Source organism: Cucumis sativus, chromosome 3 (genome assembly GCF_000004075.3).
Source record: "Cucumis sativus cultivar 9930 chromosome 3, Cucumber_9930_V3, whole genome shotgun sequence".
Taxonomy (NCBI): Eukaryota; Viridiplantae; Streptophyta; class Magnoliopsida; order Cucurbitales; family Cucurbitaceae; genus Cucumis; species Cucumis sativus.
Window position 1 is genome coordinate 13,138,791 of NC_026657.2, and position 23,403 is coordinate 13,162,193.

Genomic DNA, 23,403 nt, shown 5'->3' on the forward strand with positions numbered 1-23,403 from the left:
TAATATAAATAATAGACATGTTAATTTAATTAAAAAGCAAAATCAAAGTAAGGCTGGATGCTAGAAATGTATATAAGAAAAGTGAATTATATTAAACATATAAGTTAACAAAGTTTGATATAGAACTTTTTGTATTTATAGTTATCAACATTTGACGGTCATTTTTTTTTTTTTTTGTAAAATCAAGACCTTGACAACATTGTAAAACTTGGTGCAAATAAATTGAACACTTTGAGTAAGAACTTCATAGGCATGTGATAATTCTCTTGTAAAGAAGTAAGTGCAATGCGTATCAGTTATAGAGCTCTAATTAACTGTATAAGATTCTTTTGATGAATTACCAATATATTAAAATTTATCTGTGATCGTCTTGGTAATGGATAGATTTTTTAATCGTACTTTTCATTAAGAAATGATAGATTCTCAAATTCAAATTTTGATCTATTTATAAATTTAAAATTTGCAATTATCTTTACGATAGTTGTAAATTTAGCCCTTAGATGCAAAATAATTAAGTATATAACAACATTTTAAAAAAATTACAAATGTAGCAAAATTTGTTAAATTCTATCGATAATAGATCAAATTGTAAATATTGGTTTATCGTTAATAGATCATATAAGTAATATAAGTTTATTATCGTTAATTTTACTATATTTACAATTTTTTTTTAAATGTTGTTATATCGTTAACTATTATTTTTAAAATAATCATCAATTATAATTATTTTTTTTAAATGTTGTTATATCTTTAACTATTATTTTTAAAATAATCATCAATTATAATTACCCTTAAATTAAATAAGAGGGTAATGTATGTTTTGAACACTTGTATTTAGACTAGAAATATCCTTAATGCAACAGGTTAAAGACTAGAAATATCCTTAATGCAACAGGTTAACGTGTGTTTTGAACTCTTGTATTTAACTAGAAATATCCTTAGACCCATTGATTGATTTGTGTGGTTTTGAATGCTCTCCTACGGATATAATTACCTATGTTTGAAAATAGGACCAGAATGGTTCAATTTGGCTTCAAAATTTGAAATTTGAAACCAAGTTAAAAAGCATTTTTTTTTTTTGTTTCATTCAATTGTCAATTTGATCCTATTTTTAGAAACAGTTTGGATTTTACGGTTATAAGGAAGAGGTTTTTGCAGTTAGAAGGGAAATAAAATTAAATTCTAATATTGACGGAAAGAAATTTTAAAGTAAACAATTAAACAAGAATCCAAATTCTTAAAAGCAATACTAATTTTTAAAAAATGTTCAAATTTGTCAAGAGAACATATCAGGCACAAATCAAATTGATAAAACCTCCAAGTTTAAACTTGGGAATTAACCTAGGAGAAATTCATCTAAAAGCAGTTAATTTGATTAACGCCCTTCATGCTTAATCACTTTAATTAAAAGTCAGATTGTGTCTACTGTCTAACTTAACTAATAAAACATGTCATCATCGACTTAAATTTTCACTTCTCTTGTACTAAAAAAAATTGACTTGAAGCAAGCAAACGGTAGGAAACTGATTAATGGCAGAGTAAAACAGCAGAAAAGGGATGTTGGTAGAGGCCAATTGATAATAATTGAAGAATGATTGCGGGTTCGCAATCACCGGATCCATAATCTAATGAATCAACAATTTAAAATAAATTTACCTACTTCCATTCTGCTTTGAAGCATTAAAGATCGGAACCTGAGAAAGCCAAACACACCCATAATTGAATTGTAATGTGGTGAGAAGGCTTACAATGTTTAGGAATCATTTTGTTATGTTTGTTTCACTTTTTGATGTTTGGAATTAATTCTCGAGAAAAAGCAAGTCGTTCAGCTGTTTTTCCGCACTGAATTCTGAGGTTGCCTGCACAAACATACTAATTGGTTAAGCTCACTAGTAAGCATTTTCCTGCAAAGACAACTCACCGCCATTACAAATATAAAACTTCAACACCAAGAGAGGGTAATTTATCCATGATTTAGAAAAAAAACAAAATTATTGTTGAGATATTAAAATGTCTCATTTCATAACAATTTGGTTTTTTGTTTGTTGTTATTGACAATCAAGTTCCATAAACATCATTTTCAATGGTAATTAGATATGGGTAGTTAAAATCCACAGATTTCAATGGTAAATTTTGAATATTAAAATATATTCCAAAACTTTCTTCTTTTAAAAAAAAAAATTAGGTAAGAATTCAAATGGTTAGGTGAGAAATGTGAAAAAAGGAAACCCATTTTGAAAAACAAAAAAAGGGGGGCGTAGGGCCACCAAATTCCTAGCTAAGGCTGTCCCCCCTTGTTCGTTGCCTAACTGTCAAGAAAATTCCATGACAGAGGTCTCTTCCTTCCTGCCCTAAATCTAAAAGCTCATGATCTCCAATCGATCTCCAATCACGCGAGCTTTTTCAAAGTTCGCGAAACATGACCCTCTTCTCTAGACCCCAAATTTCCATAATTTTCTTATTTTTACTCCTCATCTTCGTCTTTCCAGTCCGATCTGAGGATGTTTCCTCAGCCATCCGCTTGCCTTCTGAAGCCACCAATAACGACGGCGATGTAGATCTCTGTCCTGTATCGGTGCCCTCTTCTTGCCCCGTGAAATGCTTTAGAACGGACCCGGTCTGCGGGGTTGATGGCGTTACGTACTGGTGTGGTTGTGCCGATGCTTTGTGTTCAGGTGTCAAGGTCGCCAAGATGGGATTTTGTGAGGTCGGCAACGGTGGTTCTGCGCCTATTCCTGGCCAGGCTCTCCTCTTGGTGCATATCTTGTGGTTGATCATACTTGGAGTTTCCGTCTTGTTTGGACTCTTCTGAATCTTCCGTTCCTTTGGCTCCCATACCATTATCTGGTTTGCTGTATGAATCCGTTTTTCAATTTACATTTTTTATCTTATACTTGAACATTCTTTTGAGAGGATCATTATTCAATACCATCCAGCTACGAAAGCTAGGATACGCATATGTTAGATAATCCGTTTTCCTTTTCCAGAAAACTCCAGGATATATGTAAATTTAACCTAAAGATTCTAAAGGTAATTCACTGAAAAGAATAAAACATTGGCTTCATTAAATAGTTGAAGATATTTAGGTAGCTTATTCTTTGCATTTTGAAGATGAATATTAGATAATTCTAGGGTTTGGTTTTTTTCCCTTCTAGGGTTTGGGTTTGGTTTTTTTCCATTCTAGTTTTGAATTGGGAAAAAGATTAGATGAGCTACTTAAAGGTCTAGAGTATCCACTGCCTGAATCTTAGAAGAGACAACATGCGTCCGGTCTGTGATATATATATATATATATATAAACAGATTAGCCAAATCGGCTAATCGGGTAAATTTTGGTGTCCAAATTCATGGCTCTACTCTGCACGGGCAGCATCAATTAGGATGAAAGAAACTGAACCAAGAAAACTAAATGGATCCAAGCCATAATGGAAATCGAAACATTCTTTGTGTTAAAAAAAAATAGGGTATAGTGATTGAACCAAATCCGGTAGACTGTCTAAAGGCTGTGTGCCAAAAGGCAAAACCGCACTTGAATAAAAATCGGTTTAATCAAGCTTCATAAGAGCATATTTGAAATCTGATAAGTCCTTCCAAATCATTCTTAAATTGTTTTCACAAATCTGACAATTAGGACAAACAATTCTCCATTTATAAAACGGAGAAAAGCACCATGGATGGAAGTTCATCAAATCACGTCATAATTGGTTACGTTAAAAATATTGCAGCTGCCAGTTATGTCACAAACTACGTATAACTATGCATTTGCTGCTTTAGTAATTGTATATGGTTATTGCAGCTGCCAATTGTGTCACAAACTATGAATGAATATGCATTTTCTTTTTTGGTTATCATATGTTGTAATTAATCAAGAGGAAAAAACAGTAACTTGAGACTAACGTGATAGTTGACTTACTCGTGTATCAAAAGCAAACCGCAATGTTTGGACCTGAGTTTCGGAGCAAACCCTCACATCAAATCCAAGTGAATCGATACCATTGATTACTGCCTCCTGCAATTATTCAGTGAAGACCAAAAGATCCGAAGCACCATGAGAATCATTATAATATGCATATCTATTGTTGAACTAGAATGAAAAATGAAGGAACTAAAATTAGAAAGGACAGGTCTTTGGAGAAACTTTATAGCTAAGAATTTTAGAATTGAAAATTTCTCCTGTCCTAGAACTTCCACCATTGGCGGCATAAGTACTCATTCATCGATTATGTGCTTCTTTCTTTGGAAAATTAATTACGTGTATATATATACACAAATATAAAACCTGAATATTGAACACTCCTGTGAAATTCCATTATAGCCAATGTTCAAATCCATGTTGAACTATTCAACTGTGAACTGTGTACTGAGAAAATACTTCGGTTCACGACACCGCAAATCAGGCAACACAACTAAAAAAGTACATTACTTAGTAGATTTATCTCTATGTTACAGCCAATGAAAGAAGGCTACTTTCGTTCTATATTCCTCTACTAATTTGGCATATGTTTAGACACTGACAGTTTTCAAAACCAACCATAAAATTAATAAGTCCACTATGAAGTAAGTAATGACTAATTAATAGTCAACCAAAGTATACCCAGAGTAATTGGTATGACCTCATAGACCTAAATTCTCATACCTCTTCTATAATATGAATAGGTCGTTATTCTATTACATGACTAATTAAATTTCAAAATACATAATCCTTCTTTATTTTTATTTTTGAGAAGTCAAAATACATAATCAGATTTAAATAAAAATAATAAACTGAACAGCCTTTTGGAGACGTATCATTTGGGAAGATGAATGGTAATAATTCAGAGACAAGCAAATATCTTAACGAAAGATTGAAATAATTTCTCATTTTGAGAAGATTTATATATTTACCTCAACCTGAATGCCCTTGCATCTCCAACAGAGAGACTTGAGCGCTTGTGTGGTCTTTTCTCCACCTGCTCTTAGACGAGAAATAATTTTTTCGGCTGAGTGCGCAATCGCATCAGGTTGAGCTTTCATGAGATCTTCTATTTCAACGTTGCTCTGGGAAAGATCAAAGAATTTTTGTCAGCAACAACCAGAAGCAGGTTCAAGAAAAACAACAAGCCTGCCCAGAATTTAGGGACTGCAAATTGTAGGCATTAAACATTTATAATGCATAAAGTATCTAAAATATGACCGGCGAAGTCGCCCAAGTCCCAGGAAGTGCTGGTTTTCTTTGTTAGATAGAATATATCATGGTCAAATAAAAATTTAATACAAGAAATGAAGGCAAAGTGGTTTGTATCAGTTAATTTCCTGTTGTGTGTTTATAGTTCCACTGGCCGAAGCTGACAAAGGAGCAGTCACGAGCAATATATCTTACTTTAGTTCTGAGGCAGCAACTTTTCCACCCACCGCCATAGAAAGATGAACGACATAATTATTTTTAAAATCGGTAATGAATACCATTAATAATTTTTTCAGAAAATTAAGCATAGCGTGCGAATATGAATGTCCAAGATACATATACCCTTGGATATTTCATTGAATCAATGAAATGGTTTTTTATCTCTCCCCCCCCCCCCCCCCCCCCCAAAGAAAGAGCCAAAGATTCGTATTAGAGAGGAAACGCACAACGGTAGCTTCCAAATGAGAAAAACTCAGATTAGGCCACGGCAACTGTACACTAAGAGAACTCATTCTTACAGGTGAAAAAGGTGTGGTGTATGATGCTGTTTCAAGAAAACATGCTACAATGTAAAAGAGAAATCAACGACAAACTGCAAAATAAAACAGAAACTAAACATACTGGGTGTGAATTTCCTGTAAATAGCTGAACTTTTATCATCTCCAGCCGGTAAAATGAAGCCTCACTCGCTGGAATACTTTCATCCAATGCCTCCATCAAGTTTAAACCATCTTTGGATGAACTTGATTCATGACCATGATGATTGATCCTACCATGACCTTCAAGGTTCTCTTCAAGTTCCTGAGCCTCGTTTATGTCACCATTACTCAAATGGCGGCTGGATAGATGCTTTTCGATAACAGTCTGCTCTTCATTGAATGCAGGTCTTAGAACACCTTGAATCACTAAAGTTGCTGGGGGCTGTTCCATCCAATCAATAGGATCATCTGATGCAATCTATAAGACATAACAAGCATATGAATATAAATATAATTGGAAATCAGATGCTTCATTTAACATATATGGAGAGACCAAGACTCATTAGTAGTTCCCGCTGGGGGAAAAAATTGTAATCCATCATAAATCATTACCTCCGAAAGCTTGTTGGCAAAATGCATCGGATGTGAAGAACGCATTGTCTCCAGTTTTGCCCAATCTCCCAAGGTTTCATCAGAGTGATTTTGATCATCTTCATCATCTATGACAGAAACCCAGTCCTGCAGAATGGAGAAACATTTAATAACAAACTAAAATAGTGAAATCCAACAGTATACTTTTTCTTTTATATAGAGAGACCCTATTGTATTCATCATCTGCATCGTCGTCGTCATCATCCTCATCCTCATCGTCGTCTTCGTCTTCATCTTCACCATCACCATCATCATCATCATCTCCATCATCTGAAGCTCCATCATCAAGCTCTTCAAATCCAAAATCAATTTCTGATGGACCAAACAACTCCATCTCATTGATCATTTCCATAGTATCAATGCCAATAAGCACTTGCTGTATCATTAAAACCATCAAATGCATTATCCATTTGAAATTTTTTTTCCACTAGAAATTAGTTTATACAGCAGATATTACGGAATGAAAGTCTGTCTGCTTAAAAAATCTCACTACTCATGAGATGCTGGATGGGAAGAATGTAAATAAAATACCTGATGTAGAGAAAGGTGTATAAAAGTTTACCAAAAGTCTGATCATGATGAACATTCTTAAACTAGGCACTACTCCCTATATGTTATGATGACAATGGCAAGTTTAAAGAGTGAAATTTATCGTCAATGTCATATTAAACTCCCTCACAACCTGAAATAGTTACAATCAAATTTTGATTGTGATATTATTAAATTTTAAAACATTGAATCGAATCTTCATTTATACAAATAAATAATAATAATATGACTTCCACATTTGATTTTAACAAACTTAAGTTGAAAAATCTCATAAATGAAGTTAAATAAAGAAATAAAGGCTCCAAAATAAATTTAAAGCATTATTAATCACCCTCGGAGGAAAAATACCGCCCTAAAAAAACAAAAACAAAACTGTGCAGCATTTGTCAAAAATTTAATAGTAGGCTAAACAAAGTAAGGGAGAAATTGACAATTCCCTATTTCTGAGAGGGCAATGAAACCCCAAAAGAACAAACGAAGAAGAAGGAAAAGAAAGGGGCCTAGACTGTAATTGCATATCTAATCGGTGGTATAGATGGGGTAGAGGTGTGCAAAAGATTTCTTCCCACCCAGTAATCTTCACAAGAATAGGTATTCAAGCATTCTCAATTGACATTGAAAGAACTAGGAGAATGAGGGAAAAGTGAACAGGAGTTTTAGAGGAACAGAAACTTACTTCTCTAGGGAGAGATAATAGATGAGCCTTCCACTCATTTTTTTTATTTCTTCATCAGTCCCTTCAAGCATCATCAGCCTTTGGATCCTAACAAGTTTTTTAAGAAATCTATTACCTCTCTCCCTACATTTGATGTTCAATTTATTAAAGTGGTAACATCCCCCCTTCTCCTAAAGAAGTTCTTCCTCCTTCAAAAAATGATGAGAAATCATTGTTAAGTGTGAGTAATGAAGTTCTAATGGAGGAACTAGTGCAATAGAAGAACCTACTAGAGAATATATTTGCAGAAGTCTATAATCAAAGTTTTGCAAGTGAAGATATTGGTTCACTTATGTTAGGTTTTTGCTGCAGCTTCTCCTACGCCTTCTTTGCTTCTTGACAAATTCACTTCTTTGGTTAAGGTTTGTGGTCTTCAGTTGCAGGTGATTCCCTCTAGTTCTCAAGGAGCTAAAGTTTAAGGGTGCTCGTCTTGTTCATTTAGAGCTATTTGCATTTTTGTGAATTGTTTGAGGTTTAGAATTTTTTGAAGTCCCGTTTGCCTTGGGCTCTCGTTTCCCTCTCATATGGGATTTTTCAGACGTTTTTGACACTTTGTGCCAGTTTTTTGGATAGATGTTTCTCTGTTTGGCCTGGTTTCTCTTGGTTAGGATTTTCTCTTATTTTCTTATGGGACTCTCTTTCTTAGTTTCTTGTGCTTCTTAGTTGAAGTTTTTCTTCTTTTAGCATTTGTCCTTCATTAGTTGTGTTTGTCTCCTATTTTTTCCTTATATTTTGAGATCTTGAATTTTGAAGCAGTAGTCTTTTTTCATTATATCGACTAAATTTTTGTTTCCATTAAAAAGAAAATCCTTCTCAAGACCTAATCAAAGGGATGGGTAACTTCAATGACCTTGAAACTATGTCCCAACTAACAAGATAAATCATCCCTTTGTCAAACCCATCTTAGGAGAAATTCCTTATAAGATTCTCTAGGCTTTTATTGATCGAAGCAGGAATTCTAAAAAGGAGAGAGAGTACAGTAGAATCCCAGATACCACTGCTTGGACGAGACTTGAGAGCAAATCTTCCTCACTTGAAAAAGAAAATTTTTCTTTCAAGAAGCAAGGTGATTGTGGACCTGCTAAAACATCACAACCCTCCCCCTTTTCTTATCTATTGATAGTTTTTTTCAATATCAAGAAGCAAGTCGCTAGTGGACGTTTTCAATTACTGTAAAGCAAAAAAGGAGATACCCCTCCAATTCTGACCACCAAAGAGCCAGGCAACACACTCACCTCATAATCCACAATAGCTGCCAACGAACTATTTCAGTTCTCTCGTTATTTTCCAACAGAAATGAAATAAAAAAAATCTTTCAGTTTAATCTAAAGGTTTTGATACCTAATGAATAACCATTATAATTTTTGTTTCTTCTGAATTACAAAGGTATACGAGAACCCTTTTTGCTTCAAAAGCACGTCAGTTCTTGAATGCACTCTATATTCCCAAACTTATAATGAAATGGAATGCATTAAAACATCCTAAATATATCTTAGGGTTTTTCTATTCCTTTTTTTTTTTTTTTTGTTATAGAAATAACTACTTCCATTGAATGAAAAGAAAATGAAAGAATATAAGGGTATACTAATAACCAAGACCACAAAATCCCTGGTCACAATCGGCCAAAATGATTCTTTAGGGACTCCAACAATTTGGTTTTCTGACAAAGGAGACTCTTCGACCCCACCTACTGACTCCTAGGAATGATTCTGGAGAGAGGAGGATTCTCTTATCTAGTCCATGTTGATCAATAGTATGGAGCCACAGATTGGCAAACCTCTGTTATATGCAACAACTGCGAAGGACCTATGGGATACTACTCAAAAACTCTATTTGAAGCGTCAGAACACCTTTCTTCTGTATACACTGAGAAAACGGGTCTATGATACAATGATACCTAAAAATATCCACATTGCTTTCGAATGTCTTGAGTAAAACACTGCAGTGATGGAAGAGATGAAAGCTCTTAAAAGAACAAGACTTGGGAGATTTGTACTCTCCTTAAGGGACATAAAACTGTGGAATGAAAATGGGTGTTCACACTCAAATACTAATGGAACTCTTGATAGACACAAGGCCAAGTTAATTGCGAAAGGGTTTACTCTGAAACCTTTTCCCCAGTTGCAAAACTAAATACCTTTAAAATCCTGTTATCTATTGTAAACAAAGATTGGTTCACATATCAGCTAGATGTCAAGAATGTGTTCTTCAACAAAGACTTGGAAGAGGAAAGTCTATATGAGCCCCTCTCCATGGTTTAAAGCCCAGTTTGATCACCGAGAGCATGGTTTGATAGGTTTACTACATTTGTCAAGTCCCAATGGTTCAGTCAGGAGCACTATGATCACACTTTGTTTACGAAAGTTTTCAAGGCTAGGAAGATTGCCGTGTTAATTGTTTGTGTTTATGACATTGTTATGTCTGGGATGACATCGTTGAGACCATATAACTGAAAGAGAAGATGGATGATGAGTTTGACACTAAAGACTTGGAAAATCTGAAGTATTTTATTGGGATGGAGGTAGCTAAATCAAAAGAATGTATCTCTGTATCTCAAAGGAAATATACCCTTGATTTGCTGACTAAATCAAGTATACGTCCTACTGATACTCCTATTGAGTTCAACAGTAAACTGGAAAGTGCAGGTGATAAAGCTCCGGTTGATAAGGAAAAATACCAGCGCCGTGTGTGAAAGTTGATCTACTTGTCACACACTAAACCGAATATCTCCTATGTTGTGAGTGTCGTTAGCCAGTTCATGCAGCCCCTGTGAGAAACACATGGAGGCAGCTAACAGAATCTTGAGATACTTAAAAACAACTCCTAGTAAAGGGTTGATGGGAAGACCTACAAAGGAGCTATTGAGGCCTATATTGATTCTAACTGGGCAGGGACCGTTGTTGACAGGAAATCCACCTTTGACTATTGTACTTTTGTATGGGGTAATCTCAAAACTTTGAGAAGTAAGAAGCAAGGGATTGTGGCCAGAAGTAGTGCTAAAGTTGAGTACAGAGCTATGAATTTAGGGACATATGAGGGAATTTGGCTACATAAGGTTTTATCTTACCTTCATCAAGACTACGAGGTGCCGATGAAATTATTCTATGATAATAAGGTAGCTATTAGCATCGCAAACAATCCAGTTCAACATGATAGAACTAAACATGTGGAGATTGATCGACATTTATTAAAGAAAGACTAGACAATGGTAGCATATGCATTCCCTACATCCCCTCAAGTCAATAGGTTGTTGATGTTCTCACCAAGGGGATTCTCAGATAAAACTTTGATTCATGTGTTAGCAAGTTGGGTCTTATTGATATTTACGTCCCAACTTGAGTGGGAGTGTTAGAATTAGTGGCCCAAGGAAAGATTAACCCTAATATTCTTTCCTTTTTTTATCCTAAGCTTGCTGTCTATTTTTTTTTTAAAATGACACAAGCTTCTTTATTATTAATAAACTCAATATACAAGAGAGCTATACAACGAAAATAATAGGGAAGCCAAGAAATGTGGGAGAAAGAGATACATAGATAGGATAAGTAGATGCACCCGGACTTCTCAACTAGGATGACATCCCCATAGCACCCTCATCATATCCAAAATACAAAGAAAAGATCAAAGTACAATAAACATACTAAGGTCATGAAAAGACCAAAGGAACAATCAAAATAATAACAGAAGCTACCTACGATAGACAAAAAGCAAGGCTGAAAAATAAAAACATAACGGCAAAAATACATATAAGCAAAGCAACTCTGTTTGTATATCTGAGTTGTGAACCAATTCCACTTCATTCAGACCAACACTTTTTGCAAGCCCATCAATGATTTCTAACTCTCTCAAAAGCCTTTCCTCTTTCTGCTTTATATCAATCAAATGAGTAGCATGCCAATTTTTAACAGCAAGTTTCACTTTACGAAGCTGCTCATGAAGAATGAAACCAGCCCACTTAACGCCTAGGGGGGCGATTTTCAAGACTTCCTCAATAACCTTGTTGCACTCTTTTATCAACAACCAACTATTGCAAAATCTGAATGGGGATGACCCCCATAGTATTGCACGCACCTGCCTCTATAATAAAGGAAAGTGATCGGAGAAGGTTCTTGCTTTACGGGTTACTCTTGAGTTTTCAAATTCAATTTATTGTTAATAAAAAATCTGTCCAACAGAGATCTTGCAGCAGTGCCACCCTCTCTTGACCAAGTAAATTTACCATTTTGAAGGGGAATTTCCATTAGATTGGCAGATTCTATAAAGGCATTAAACTGTCTCATCCCTCTTGTGCTTCTGCCAACTGGAAACCTCTCATAGACCCATCTAGTGATATTAAAATCTCCACCCAAACACCAAGACTCTTCCCCACATTCTGTAATTGTTAATAATTCTGGCCAAACAAGTTTCCTCTCTCTATAACCACACGGACCACAAACATTGTTAACCCAACCACACTTCTTGCACAAAGTAACCCATGTCCTCTTATGGTTTCCACCACTGTGATTTTACTTTTATCCCATAGGGTAAGAATGCCTCCGGAAGCGCCATAAGATTCCAGTGATTCCCATCCTATATCCATAGAACTCCAAATTGTTTTAATGAAATTTACTTCCAGAATTTCCATTTTTGATTCTTGGATTAGCACCATGTCTGGGTGATGATTTTTTATAAACTTCTTAAGAGCGGAATGCTTATTTGGATCTTTTAGGCCGCTTGTGTTCCAGGAAATGATCTTCATGGGTGAAAATTTTGAGCATATACATTACACTGACTTACTTAAACCAGCATCACTTCACAGTCTTTAATAATTGGCAACAATTCCTTTGGAATTTCTACTGATTTGATTGGGGAAGAGCAAGGGAAATTACTAAAAACACCACCTTCCACTTTGAAAAGGAAAATTAGATCCACTGCTTCAATTTCATCATTTGCATTATCATCTTGAATGTGAGTTAAACCCGGGGAGTCTTCACTGCTGACACTGTAGGGGGAGATAATTTCAGTATTTGATAGCTTCTGCACTGACTCAACTGAATGGCATGGAGTTCCTCATACTAAAGTGACTTTAGTGTTAGGATCAGTGAAGCATGAGTAATTAAAATGGTCAGAAGCGGGGCGGGGAGAGATAGACCTGATATTATATGAAGCTGATTGTATTTTGGAGGTACATATTTCCAAGAAATCTGGATTTTGTTCTGATAAGGAGGTCTTACTTGGCAGATTCTTTTTTAAATCTTTTTCCAGATCTTTGAAGGAACATGCTGCAATAGCTTCAGACTTTAGTAAAGCTGTCCAAGCATTATCAAATGAAGTGTCCTTTCTAATAAATTGTTTCAACGGTACTATTGAGGAAATTTTACTCTTCTTTCCTTTGCTTGAACAAAAATTATTTGGGGATCCTTCTGTGGTGGAAGAAAAGGCCGCTCCAACAGAATCATTAATTTTGTTGGAGGGATAATTAGGAATTTGACAAAAGCTGGCAAAAAGGATCGAATTATTAGAGGCAGAAGAGATATTTTCTTTTCCTGACTCTTCAAATTTCTGTTTTTTGAAAACAGAGGGGGGCCTAGGGGAGAATGAAGAGGGAGTTATTGTGGCATTGGGCAGTTCAGGAGTTGGCTGCAGAAATGGATAGGCCGAGGACTTAAATAAAGAGGTTGGAGGCTCATTAATACTCAAGGAAGTAATTAGGGGGCCTTTTCCAACGTTTCTCTCACCTGATGGGTCATTAGCAGCTGCAAAAAGAGGGTTTAATTTAAAATCAGTGGGCCCCATAGCTCTTTGGAGATAGCTGTGCTGCAAGGGGTTGGAGGAAGACAAAAACTGTTCAGTTACGCGCTCATTAGAAAGAACAGCCAGCTGTTCACCGATTTCTGTTTTCTTCTCCGGCAATGGCACCGGTGAACTGACCGGAAAGTGCTTCAGGAGGTTGGACGGATTCCTATCAAGATCTTCGTCAATCAAAACTTCCTTGACACACAACCGGTCAATTGAATTACTGAATTTCCCTTGCAATATGGGGGCTGAACGTGTATTGACTGGATATAAAAACTCAAAATCACCATAGTGTAAAAAGATGTTGCCCCTCTTAAGATAAAAAGATGTTGCCCCTCTAAAGGAAGATTTTTTATTTTCATCCAGCCCCCAAAACCTTTAAGCACAAGGGGCCTACTATGTCGAACTGAGTCCCATTTTTCAAACTTGATGTGGAATTCGCCCCAAGCCTGCCATTTCTTTTCCTTTCCGATGAGATCCTTGGATGGAATTTTGTCAAAACTAATGAGAGCATTATCGTCATAGAGGGGGTTTATAATGATTTTAGATTGATAAAGCGTCTCCAACTGTTTGCGAATCAATCTCCAAGCATCGGAAGCAAACAGTTTTATAATAATCCATAAATTTTCAAAATCAACCTTTACCACTTCATGATTCTTGATAAGCCACTGGTTGTGTTTAGGGGGAGAAGGCTGGACAGATACTTGATGAGCTCTAAGCGGGGTGTTGCGAGGACAAGGTACCTTGTCCTGGGGATTTTTTATTGGAGAGGTAGTCCTAGAAGAATTGACCATTTCTACATAGGAAGGTCTATTCACTGGAAACTGAGGAGAAGTCTTTGGGGAATTATCTGAAAACCAACTGGTGTAGTTGACCTTTTCTACAAATTTAAGTAACATGTTACAGAAAGACCACCAACCTTGCAAATTTTCACATGAACTAACTCTAATCATAGAATATCCTCCTGAATATGGCCAGTAGTCACAACATAAAATCCTGCTGGAATTTGCTTGAAACTTCGAGACTTTTAGCCGGCCTCTATCAATGTTTGCGTGCTTTCTAAATAAATGATCAGCTGGAAATTTGAGAAGTTCAACAATGGCTTCTTGGAGCCAACGGGTTTGGTTATCAGATAGGGGAAGGATTCTATGGGCTTCCGTGTCTTCAATGATGCAATAATTATTTTCCTTCCATATGCAGTAATGAAACTGATTGATCTTGCAGCTAAAAACCTCCATTCTTAGAGAGATGGTGGTGGCCGGAGGGGCTGGCTGCCGGGGAGGAAAGAGGAGAGAGGAGAGAGGGGAGAGAACTTACCTTTTCACTTCTCACTATTCAATCTTCTCCATTTGTCTAACTTTCTCTGCACTTTATCAACAATTGGCTGCCAAAATGTAGCTTTAAGCTTGCTGTCTATTTAATTTTCCCCCATTGTACCTTTTGTTCATATGAAATAATAATTATAAGAAAGTCATATAGTGGTTTTTCCCTCGATACTCGGGTTTCCACGTAACTCGGTGTCACATTTTCTTTTACCGCTTTCAATAGTAAAGAATACCCTATGGGCGTACACTATGACTAACATCACAAGGGAACCTTCACATGGCAAGTAAAAATTTGGAATAATGAAAATTAAACAACTGAACTCATTATTGGTTTAAGACAAGATGTGAGAGATGTGAAAACATTATGTTTAATATGTAAGTCAAAATCCATACCACAAAGTTATTTTCTGATGTTAGATTTTTCATGGCCTCTTCAGTATTCTTCGCTTGAAAGTAGATATCTGCAATATATTAAAATAACATAATCAATAAAATAATAGGGAAGGTTGGCCCAGGATGGCCTTGAGTTTGAGAATAGTGAACTCTAAAATGTAGGACATACTTCCATGTGCGTCAGTTACATACGGTAGTTCTGGCCAGATAATGTTTTCCTGAACTTCATCATTAATCAAACCCGCAAACATTAATGTTGCTTTGCTATTTACCTGAACATGAAATGCTATTGAAAATATTAATTATCGAAATCATGCAACCTACATACGATAGAGAATTACAAAAGCAGCTCCCTTTAATATAGCTCCCACCCACTTTCCCTTTGAAGTAGGAGGTTCAAATTGCCATTCTTATCTTTGTTGTACTAGGGGCAAAAATAAAGTTTTGTACTAAAGAGAGGGAGGAAAAAACAGAGTTTAAGTAAAAAGGTAGTGAAAAAATTGGGTCCATTGTTTTTGTTTCTAAGATAATCTTCCAAACTTCAAGATTAGCAATTCCAGTCCTTGACCTCCATTTCAGTCCTTGAGAACGTGATGGAAAAAGAATATACAATTCAAACAAATGAGTAGCTTCCAGTGGTAAAATTGGTTGGTGCATAAAGCACAAATGCAAACAACGTTCCTTCTAGTAATGCATCAAACATATTAAACATCATGATTAAGTATGAACATAAGAACAGCATTAGTATGAACAACGTTCCTTCTAATAATGCATCAAACATATTAAACATCATGATTAAGTATGAACATAAGAACAGCATTAGTATAAATTGATACCTCAATGATTGTTCTAGTAGTTTCTGCAGAGGTAGGTCTAACATCATCAGCAATCTCAGTTATTGATTTCACAAGCTCCTCAGATGGATGATACTGCAATCCCCTATTTTGTTTAATTGGATCTGATGCAGAGCCCAAAGGCTCTGCTGATGCTTGGATTCCAATCTTTTTGAGATAGCTTCTTCCCAAGAGAGACCTACTATTAAGTCTCTGGCATCTTTTCCTGCAATTTAGTTATCAGGTTTTAGGATTCCATTCGTGCAGTCCTCCTATTGCCTTTTACATGCATAGACTGAATCAAATTTGATGTTCACAAATAGAAAAGGTACAATTCGGTCAATGTCCTCTGTACACAATAATTATACACACACACACACAAATAATGTATCTAAGCACCACTCTGATGGAGTAACAGTCAGATACACAATCATTTCTGAAAGATCTCAAACAACACAGCTGCCAATAACATTAGTCCTTTTGATGCTTGTGTAAGGCTCCCATCATTCATACGTATATGAGAAAGAGTAGAAAGGTAAATACACCTAATATTAATGAGGAGGAATGATTGGAGAAAAGGATCGTGCAGAGTAGGGCCCACATGGAAGAACTTAGGAAAGGCTTTAAATAGTGATTGATAGGGAGAGTGTAGCTAGGTTTTCTTTTTGTCATCTTTAAAAATGTAGGCTGTTGTAGCCAGCAGGGGTCTCCATTGATGTAAAAGGGGACTATTATGTTTCTTCTATGTTTTTCTTTCCTTGTTATCTTTATATCGTAGCTTGTGAACATCTTGGCATTTATATATAAATAAAGAACACCAGAGTATCGTCTTTGTTTCCCATTGTTTGTGTGTTTTATTTGATATTTGGGGTTGGTAGCCTAACATTTGGTATCAAAGCCCGAAAGCTAGGGGTGGTTATGCAACTCATGGCGCAAAGACAGATTGAGGAAAGAGTGGAAGAGACTGAGAAGGAGATATTCGGTATGAAAGAAATACTAATGGAAATGAAAAAATCGATGGAGAGGATGGCGGATGAGCTAAGGGAGAACCATATCTATAAAAAAAGAGATGAGTCAGGGACATCAGATGGTTCGGTCATGAGATTGAAAGGAAAAATAGATGAAACAAAAGTTACCACTGAGATCAACTTGAACACAGTAGACCGCAGTAAGTACAAAAAGTTGGAAATGCCTATGTTCTTGGGCAAAAATCCGAAATCTTGGGTATATAGGGCTGAGCACTTCTTTGAAATCAACAATCTACCAAAAACAGAGAAAATCAAAGTGGTTGTGGTAAGTTTTGGGTCGAACGAAGTAGATTGGTATAGATGGACTCATAATAGAAGAAGGTGGAGTCATGGGAAGATTTTAAGGGGAGGATGTTTGATTTTTTTAAGGACTTGGGGCAAAAAAGTTTGGTTGCTCATTTGATTTGAATTCAACAAGATGGTTCTTATAACGATTGTGTGAAGAAGTTTGTTACTTATTCAGCATCTCTACCACACATGGCAGAGAGTGTTCTACGTGATGCTTTTTTAACCGGTTAGAACCCAAACTTCAAGCAGAAGTAGTCAGCAGGTATCCACAAACGTTGGAAGATTGTATGAGAGAAGCTCAACTAGTCAAAGATCGGAACTTAGCATTGAAATTGTCTAAGACATACTGGAAGTTGGGAGAACAAAAAAAAGGAGAAGGGCATACCAGCCAGGTTCAAGAAGGAACGGATAAAGGGATATTGAGATAAACGGATTTTCCAATGAAACAGGTAACCATACCCATTAAGGGAAATTACCAAAAGAATGAACCATCTGTTAAGCGTTTGTCCGATGCAGAGTTTAAGGCCAGGCTGGACAAGGGCTTATGTTTTAAATGTAATGAAAGGACTCACCATGACATAGATGCACAATGAAGGAAAAAAGGGAGTTGATGTTATTCATTATGAATGAAGAAGAGAGTGTTGAGGAAGAAGATCGAACAGAGGAAAGTCCAGAGGAGGTGGTGAAATTGAAACAACTAAACCTCACAGATGGAATCAAAGTAGAGCTGAAGACAATCAGTGGATTGACAAATAAGGGAACCATGAAAATAAAGGGATATAAGAGGGAAGGAAGTGGTGGTACTAAACGACAGTGGAGCCACCCACAACTTTATACACCTCAAGACAGTAGAGACAAAAATTATACCGTTGGAGGAGGGAACTCAATTCAGAGTAACTATTGGGAATGGTGCGAGGTGCAAAGGAAGAGGAGTGTGTAGGAGGTTAGAGCTGAAACTGAAAGGACTCATCGTGGTCGCTAATTTTCTAGCTATTGAACTGGGAATGTGGATGTAATTTTGGGGATGGAGTGGCTTGCTACCACTGGTACTATGAAGATCCATTGGCCTTCCATAAATATGACGTTTTGGATAGGGACAAAACAAATTAGCCTTAAGGGGGATCTATCCCTTATTAGAGTCGAATGTTCCCTGAGAACCATTGAGAAAACATGGGAAAAGGAAGATCAAGGCTTCCTCTTGGAACTACAAAACTATGACATAGAAATGAATGACGACCTGGAAGAAGAACAAGAAATTAAGGGGGACGAAGAAGATACACCCATGAGATTCTTGTTGCAACAGTATTTAGACATTTTCGAAAACCCAAAAGGGTTACCTCCTAAGAGAGAAGTAGATCATCGAATCATGGTGATGCTTGAACAGAGACCGATTAACGTGAGGCCTTACAAATATGGACACATTCAAAAGCAAGAGATTGAGAAATTAGTTGTGGAGATGCTTCAAGCAGGAGTGATAAGACCCAGTCATAGTCCTTATTCCAGTCCAGTCTTGTTAGTGAAGAAAAAGGATGGAGGGTGGAGATTTTGTGTAGATTACCGAAAGCTAAACCAGGTGACTACCTCTGACAAATTTCCTATCCCAAAGAACTGCGGGATGAATTGCAAGGAGCCACTATATTCTCAAAGATGGATTTGAAGTCTGTATCACCAAATAAGAAGGAAGATATTGAGAAGACTTTCAGAACTCACGAAGGCCATTATGAGTTCGTAGTTATGCCCTTCGGCCTCACGAGCGCACCTACCACCTTTCAGTCATTAATGAACCAGGTATTTAAACCTTTTTTGAGGCGTTGTGTATTGGTTTTTTTTTTACGATATACCTATGTATAGTTCAGATATCACGGAACATGAGAAGCACCTAGGAATGGTATTTGCGGTACTACGTTATCATTAGCTTTTTGCCAACAAGAAAAAGTGTGTTATAGCTTATTCTCAAATCCAGTACTTAGGACACTTGATTTCCAATAAGGGTGTAGAAGCCGACTAAGAGAAAATCCAAGATATGGTGAACTGGCCGCAACCGAAGGATGTTACTAGTTTGAGAGGATTCTTGGGCTTAACCAAATACTATCGAAGATTTGTGAAAGGGTACGGGGAAATTGTGACTCCTAACTAAACTGTTACAAAAGAATTCCTTCCTATGGAATGAAGAGGCCACAATTGCCTTCAATAAGTTGAAGATAGCAATGACAACCAAACCAGTGTTTGCACTACCTGATTGGAACCTACCTTTTATAGTTGAAACGGATGGCATCTGGAATAGGATTAGGGGCTGTGTTATCTCAGAACAATCATCCCATCACCTTCTTTAGTCAAAAACTATCTCCTAGGGCACAAACCAAATCTATAAATGAGAGGGAACTTATGGTTGTAGTGCTCTCTGCGCAGAAATGGGGACATTATCTTCTAGGGAAGAAGTTCACAATCATATCTGATCAGAAAGCGTTGAAATTTCTTTTAGAACAGAGAGAGGCACAACCCAAGTTCCAAAAGTGGTTGACCAAACTCCTAGGATATGATTTTGAGATTTTGTATCAACTGAGATTACAGAACAAAGCTATTGATGCCCTATCTCGGATAGAGCAACCCCTAGAACTCAATACCATGACTACCACTGGAATTGTGAATATGGAGTTAGTTGAAGAGGAGGTACAACAAGATGAAGATCTTAAGAAGATCATAGAAGAGTTGAAACAAAAGACTAAAGAGACAAGTAAATATTGTTGGGAGAATGGGAGACTATGGTATAAAAACAGGATAGTGTTGTCCAAACACTCATCACTGATATCGAACTTGGTGCATACGTTTCATAATTCAGTTTTAGGAGGTCACACCGGATTTCTAAGGACATATAAGAGGATGAATGGAGAACTACATTGGAAAAGAATGAAAACAGACGTCAAAAACTATGTTGAGCAATGTGAGATCTGCCAGAGGAATAAGTATGAAGCAACCAAGCCAGCAGGGGTTTTACAACCAATTCCAATAGCAAAGAAAATTCTAGAAGAATGGTCCATGAACTTCATTGAAGGGCTGTCAAAAGCTGGAGGGATGAATGTGATCATGGTGGTAGTTGATAGACTCAACAAGTTCTCGTATTTTATTACCTTGAAGCATCCTTTTACAGCCAAAAGAGTAGCTAAATTCTTCATTGACATAATAAGCAGCAGGCATGGCATACCAAAATCGACTATCTCAAACAAGGATAAGATCTTCATCAGCAATTTTTGGAAGGAATTATTCGCTACTATGGGTACAGTCTTGAAGAGAAGTACAGCCTTTCACCCACAAACCGACAAGCAAAGCGAAAGGGTAAATCAGTGTTTAAAAACATATTTGAGATGTTTCTGCAATGAACCCCATAATTGGGATAAATTCATTCCATGGGCTGAGTTGTGGTATAATACCACCTTTCATGCCTCCACGAGAAGCAATCCTTTCCGGATAGTGTATGGAAGACAACCCCCTCCACTGTTATCATATGGGAATAAAAAAACGCTGAACGATGAGGTAGAATCTATGCTGAAGGAAAGGGACTTGGCACTGAATGCATTGAAAGAGAATTTGAGCATAGCCCAAAATGGGATGAAAAAAATGGCGGATACTAGGAGAAGAGAGCTCAAATTCAAGGTTGGGGATGAGGTGTATCTGAAACTGAGACCCTACCGGCAACGTTCCTTAGCATGCAAGAGGAGTGAGAAATTGGCTCCTAAGTTCTATGGGCCGTACAAGATAATTGAGGAAATAGGTGAAGTAGTTTATAGACTCCAACTTCCCCCAGAAGCAGTGATACACAATGTCTTCCACATCTCCAGGCTAAAACTCAAGTTAGGAAATCAGCAAGTGGTTCAACATCAACAACCCATATTGACTGAAGATTTCGAGCTGCAACTATGGCCGGAAACTGTGCTAGGAGTTCGTTGGAACAAGGACCTCAAAGGCAACGAATGGTTGGTAAAGTGAAAAGATTCTGAGACTGAAGCTATGTGGGAAGCCGTTTACCAGATGAACCAGTAGTTCCTCACCTTTCACCTTGAGGACAAGGTGAACCTAGAACCGAGGGGTATTGTAAGGCCCCCAATCATTCATACGTATGTGAGAAAGAGTAGAAATGTAAATACACCTAATATTAATGAGGAGGAATGATTGGAGAAAAAGATTGTGTAGAGTAGGGCCCACAGGGAAGAATTTTAGGAAAGGCTTTAAATAGTGATTGATAGAGAGAGTGTAGCTGGGTTTTTTTTTTGTTATCTTTAAGAGAGTAGGTTGTTGTAGCCGGCAGGGGTCTCCATTGATGTAAAAGGGGACTATTATGTTTCTTTTATGTTTTTCTTTCCTTGTTATCTTTATATCGTAGCTTGTGAACATCTTGGCATTTATGTATAAATAAAGAACACAAGAGTACCGTCTCTGTTTGCCATTGTTTGTGTGTTTTATTTGATATTTGGGATTGGTAGCCTGACAGCCAATTGCGATTCCGTAAATACCACATATTACAGTGGCTTATAAGAATAAAAAAAATATTGTCAATTAAGAGTTCTTTCTCATTGCATTAGGCTAAGTATTTTCTAATCATAAATTTATATTCAAGTCAGAATTTTTTTCAATTTATTACAATTTCTGGCCAGTGGGAGCAGTATAAGGACTAGAGACCCGTGGTTACTTAAACACTCGCATGCTGCATTGAACTGTGATTGCTTTGCCCCACACGCATATGGTACCAAGAAACTCATTGACAAAATTATTTAATAAAAAACAAATAATAAAAAGAGGAAAAGAAAGGAGCAAGCTCAAGCTAAGTACCAATGCACGTCGGAAGTGCAAGAATGCAAAAGCCGGCAGAAGCTGCTAGCATTGCCTATACTAGTTACATCCTCCGAAGTCCAAGCTGGACGGTGATCTGTACATGCACACAACCAAACACAAGGAAGAAAATTAGTCTCAGCTATACATCCAAAAAAACACCGGATTTTCCAAAAACAAACGCTGCGTAATCGTTTGCTTCATTCAATTTAAGCAACCAAAAAAATTGTTTCATCTGCCACTAACACTTAATTCAAAGAAATTATAGAACACTTGTCTCAGCTTGGCAGCCAAGAAAATGCGGGGGGGACACCAAAAAGAAAGGCAATGGAATCTCGAGCTCCACTGTTTCAAACGGAAATCACATTAAGCAATCAAAACGAATGTTTCCTCTTTCGCTTTCCCTTATTTCCAACAGCATAGAAGAAAAATACTCTCAGCTCGGCAGCAAAGCAAAATGCTGGAGAAAACGCCAAAAAGAAAAGCTGTGGAATCTTAAGCTCCAAAGCTTATAATAGAATTCAGGTTAAGCAATAATAGCAATCGTTTCTCGCCCTCTTGCATTTAATTCGAAGAACATAGAAGAAAAATAGTCAGCTAGTAAGGTTGATAGCCATGTAAAATGCAGAAAAAAGAACGCCAAAAAGAAAAGCCGTGGAATCTTAAACTCCAAAACTTTCAATAGAATTCAAGTTAAGCAATAATAACAATTGTTTCCTCTTTCTCTTTCGTCTAATTCGAAAGACATCTACGAAAATTAGTCAGCTAGTAAGCTTGGCAACAATGTAAAATGCAGGAAAAAGAACGCCAAAAACAAAAGATGTGGACTCTTAAGCTCCATTGATTTCAACAGAAAGCAAGTTAAGCAATCGTGGACTCTTGAGCTCCATTGATTTCAACAGAAAGCAAGTTAAGCAATCAAAAGAAACGTTTCCTCTTTCACTTTCGTATAACTCGACCAAAAAACATGGATAAAAAAAAGTATAGCTCGTCTTCTGAAGTAAGTAATGGCGGGGAAGAAAGAGAGGGAGAATTACAGGACACGGCAGAGGAGTAGCAGAAGTTTGCGCCGGCGGGAAACCGAACGGCCAGAGCAGTTTCGATCATTCTTTAACCTTCTTTGTTCTTGGTAATGAGTTATTGAAGTAGGAGATCCACGGGCATTTTCGAGAGAAAATGTGTATTAGGATGAGGTACCTGCTCTTCGTCTTGGCTTCACGTGGAAAATATCCTATGCGTCACTGAATATCCCATTTTCTGTACGAGCGAATAAACCTCTTCGGATCCTTACGGCATTGCAGTCAAGCCCAATGGCAGCAGTTTATTGGGCTCGCATATCATATCCAGCCCATTAGCTTTTGAATTCTTTTATAGTTATTATA

General features: G+C 36.9%; 2 protein-coding genes across 2 annotated transcripts; one reads left to right on the forward strand and one right to left on the reverse strand.

Moving 5' to 3' along the window:
- Positions 1-1,544: 1,544 nt before the first annotated feature.
- Positions 1,545-23,257, reverse strand: LOC101209928 (uncharacterized protein At3g49140). The gene is given in 12 exon segments (XM_004140701.3): positions 1,545-1,813; positions 1,815-1,859; positions 3,914-4,009; positions 4,885-5,037; positions 5,786-6,121; positions 6,256-6,381; positions 6,461-6,670; positions 15,049-15,116; positions 15,218-15,320; positions 15,885-16,107; positions 22,022-22,118; positions 23,059-23,257. Coding segments are annotated over 12 exon segments (1,572 nt in total). The 5' UTR covers positions 23,129-23,257; the 3' UTR covers positions 1,545-1,768.
- LOC101210178 lies at positions 2,237-3,069 on the forward strand. Its single transcript, XM_004140702.3, has one exon. The coding sequence runs from the start codon at positions 2,420-2,422 to the stop codon at positions 2,810-2,812; it is 393 nt and encodes a 130-aa protein (XP_004140750.1). The 5' UTR covers positions 2,237-2,419; the 3' UTR covers positions 2,813-3,069.
- Positions 23,258-23,403: the final 146 nt, after the last annotated feature.

Bases quoted from the DNA above. Each gene is read 5' to 3' on its own strand.
- LOC101210178 (XM_004140702.3), top strand. From the start codon at position 2,420: ATGACCCTCTTCTCTAGACCCCAAATTTCCATAATTTTCTTATTTTTA.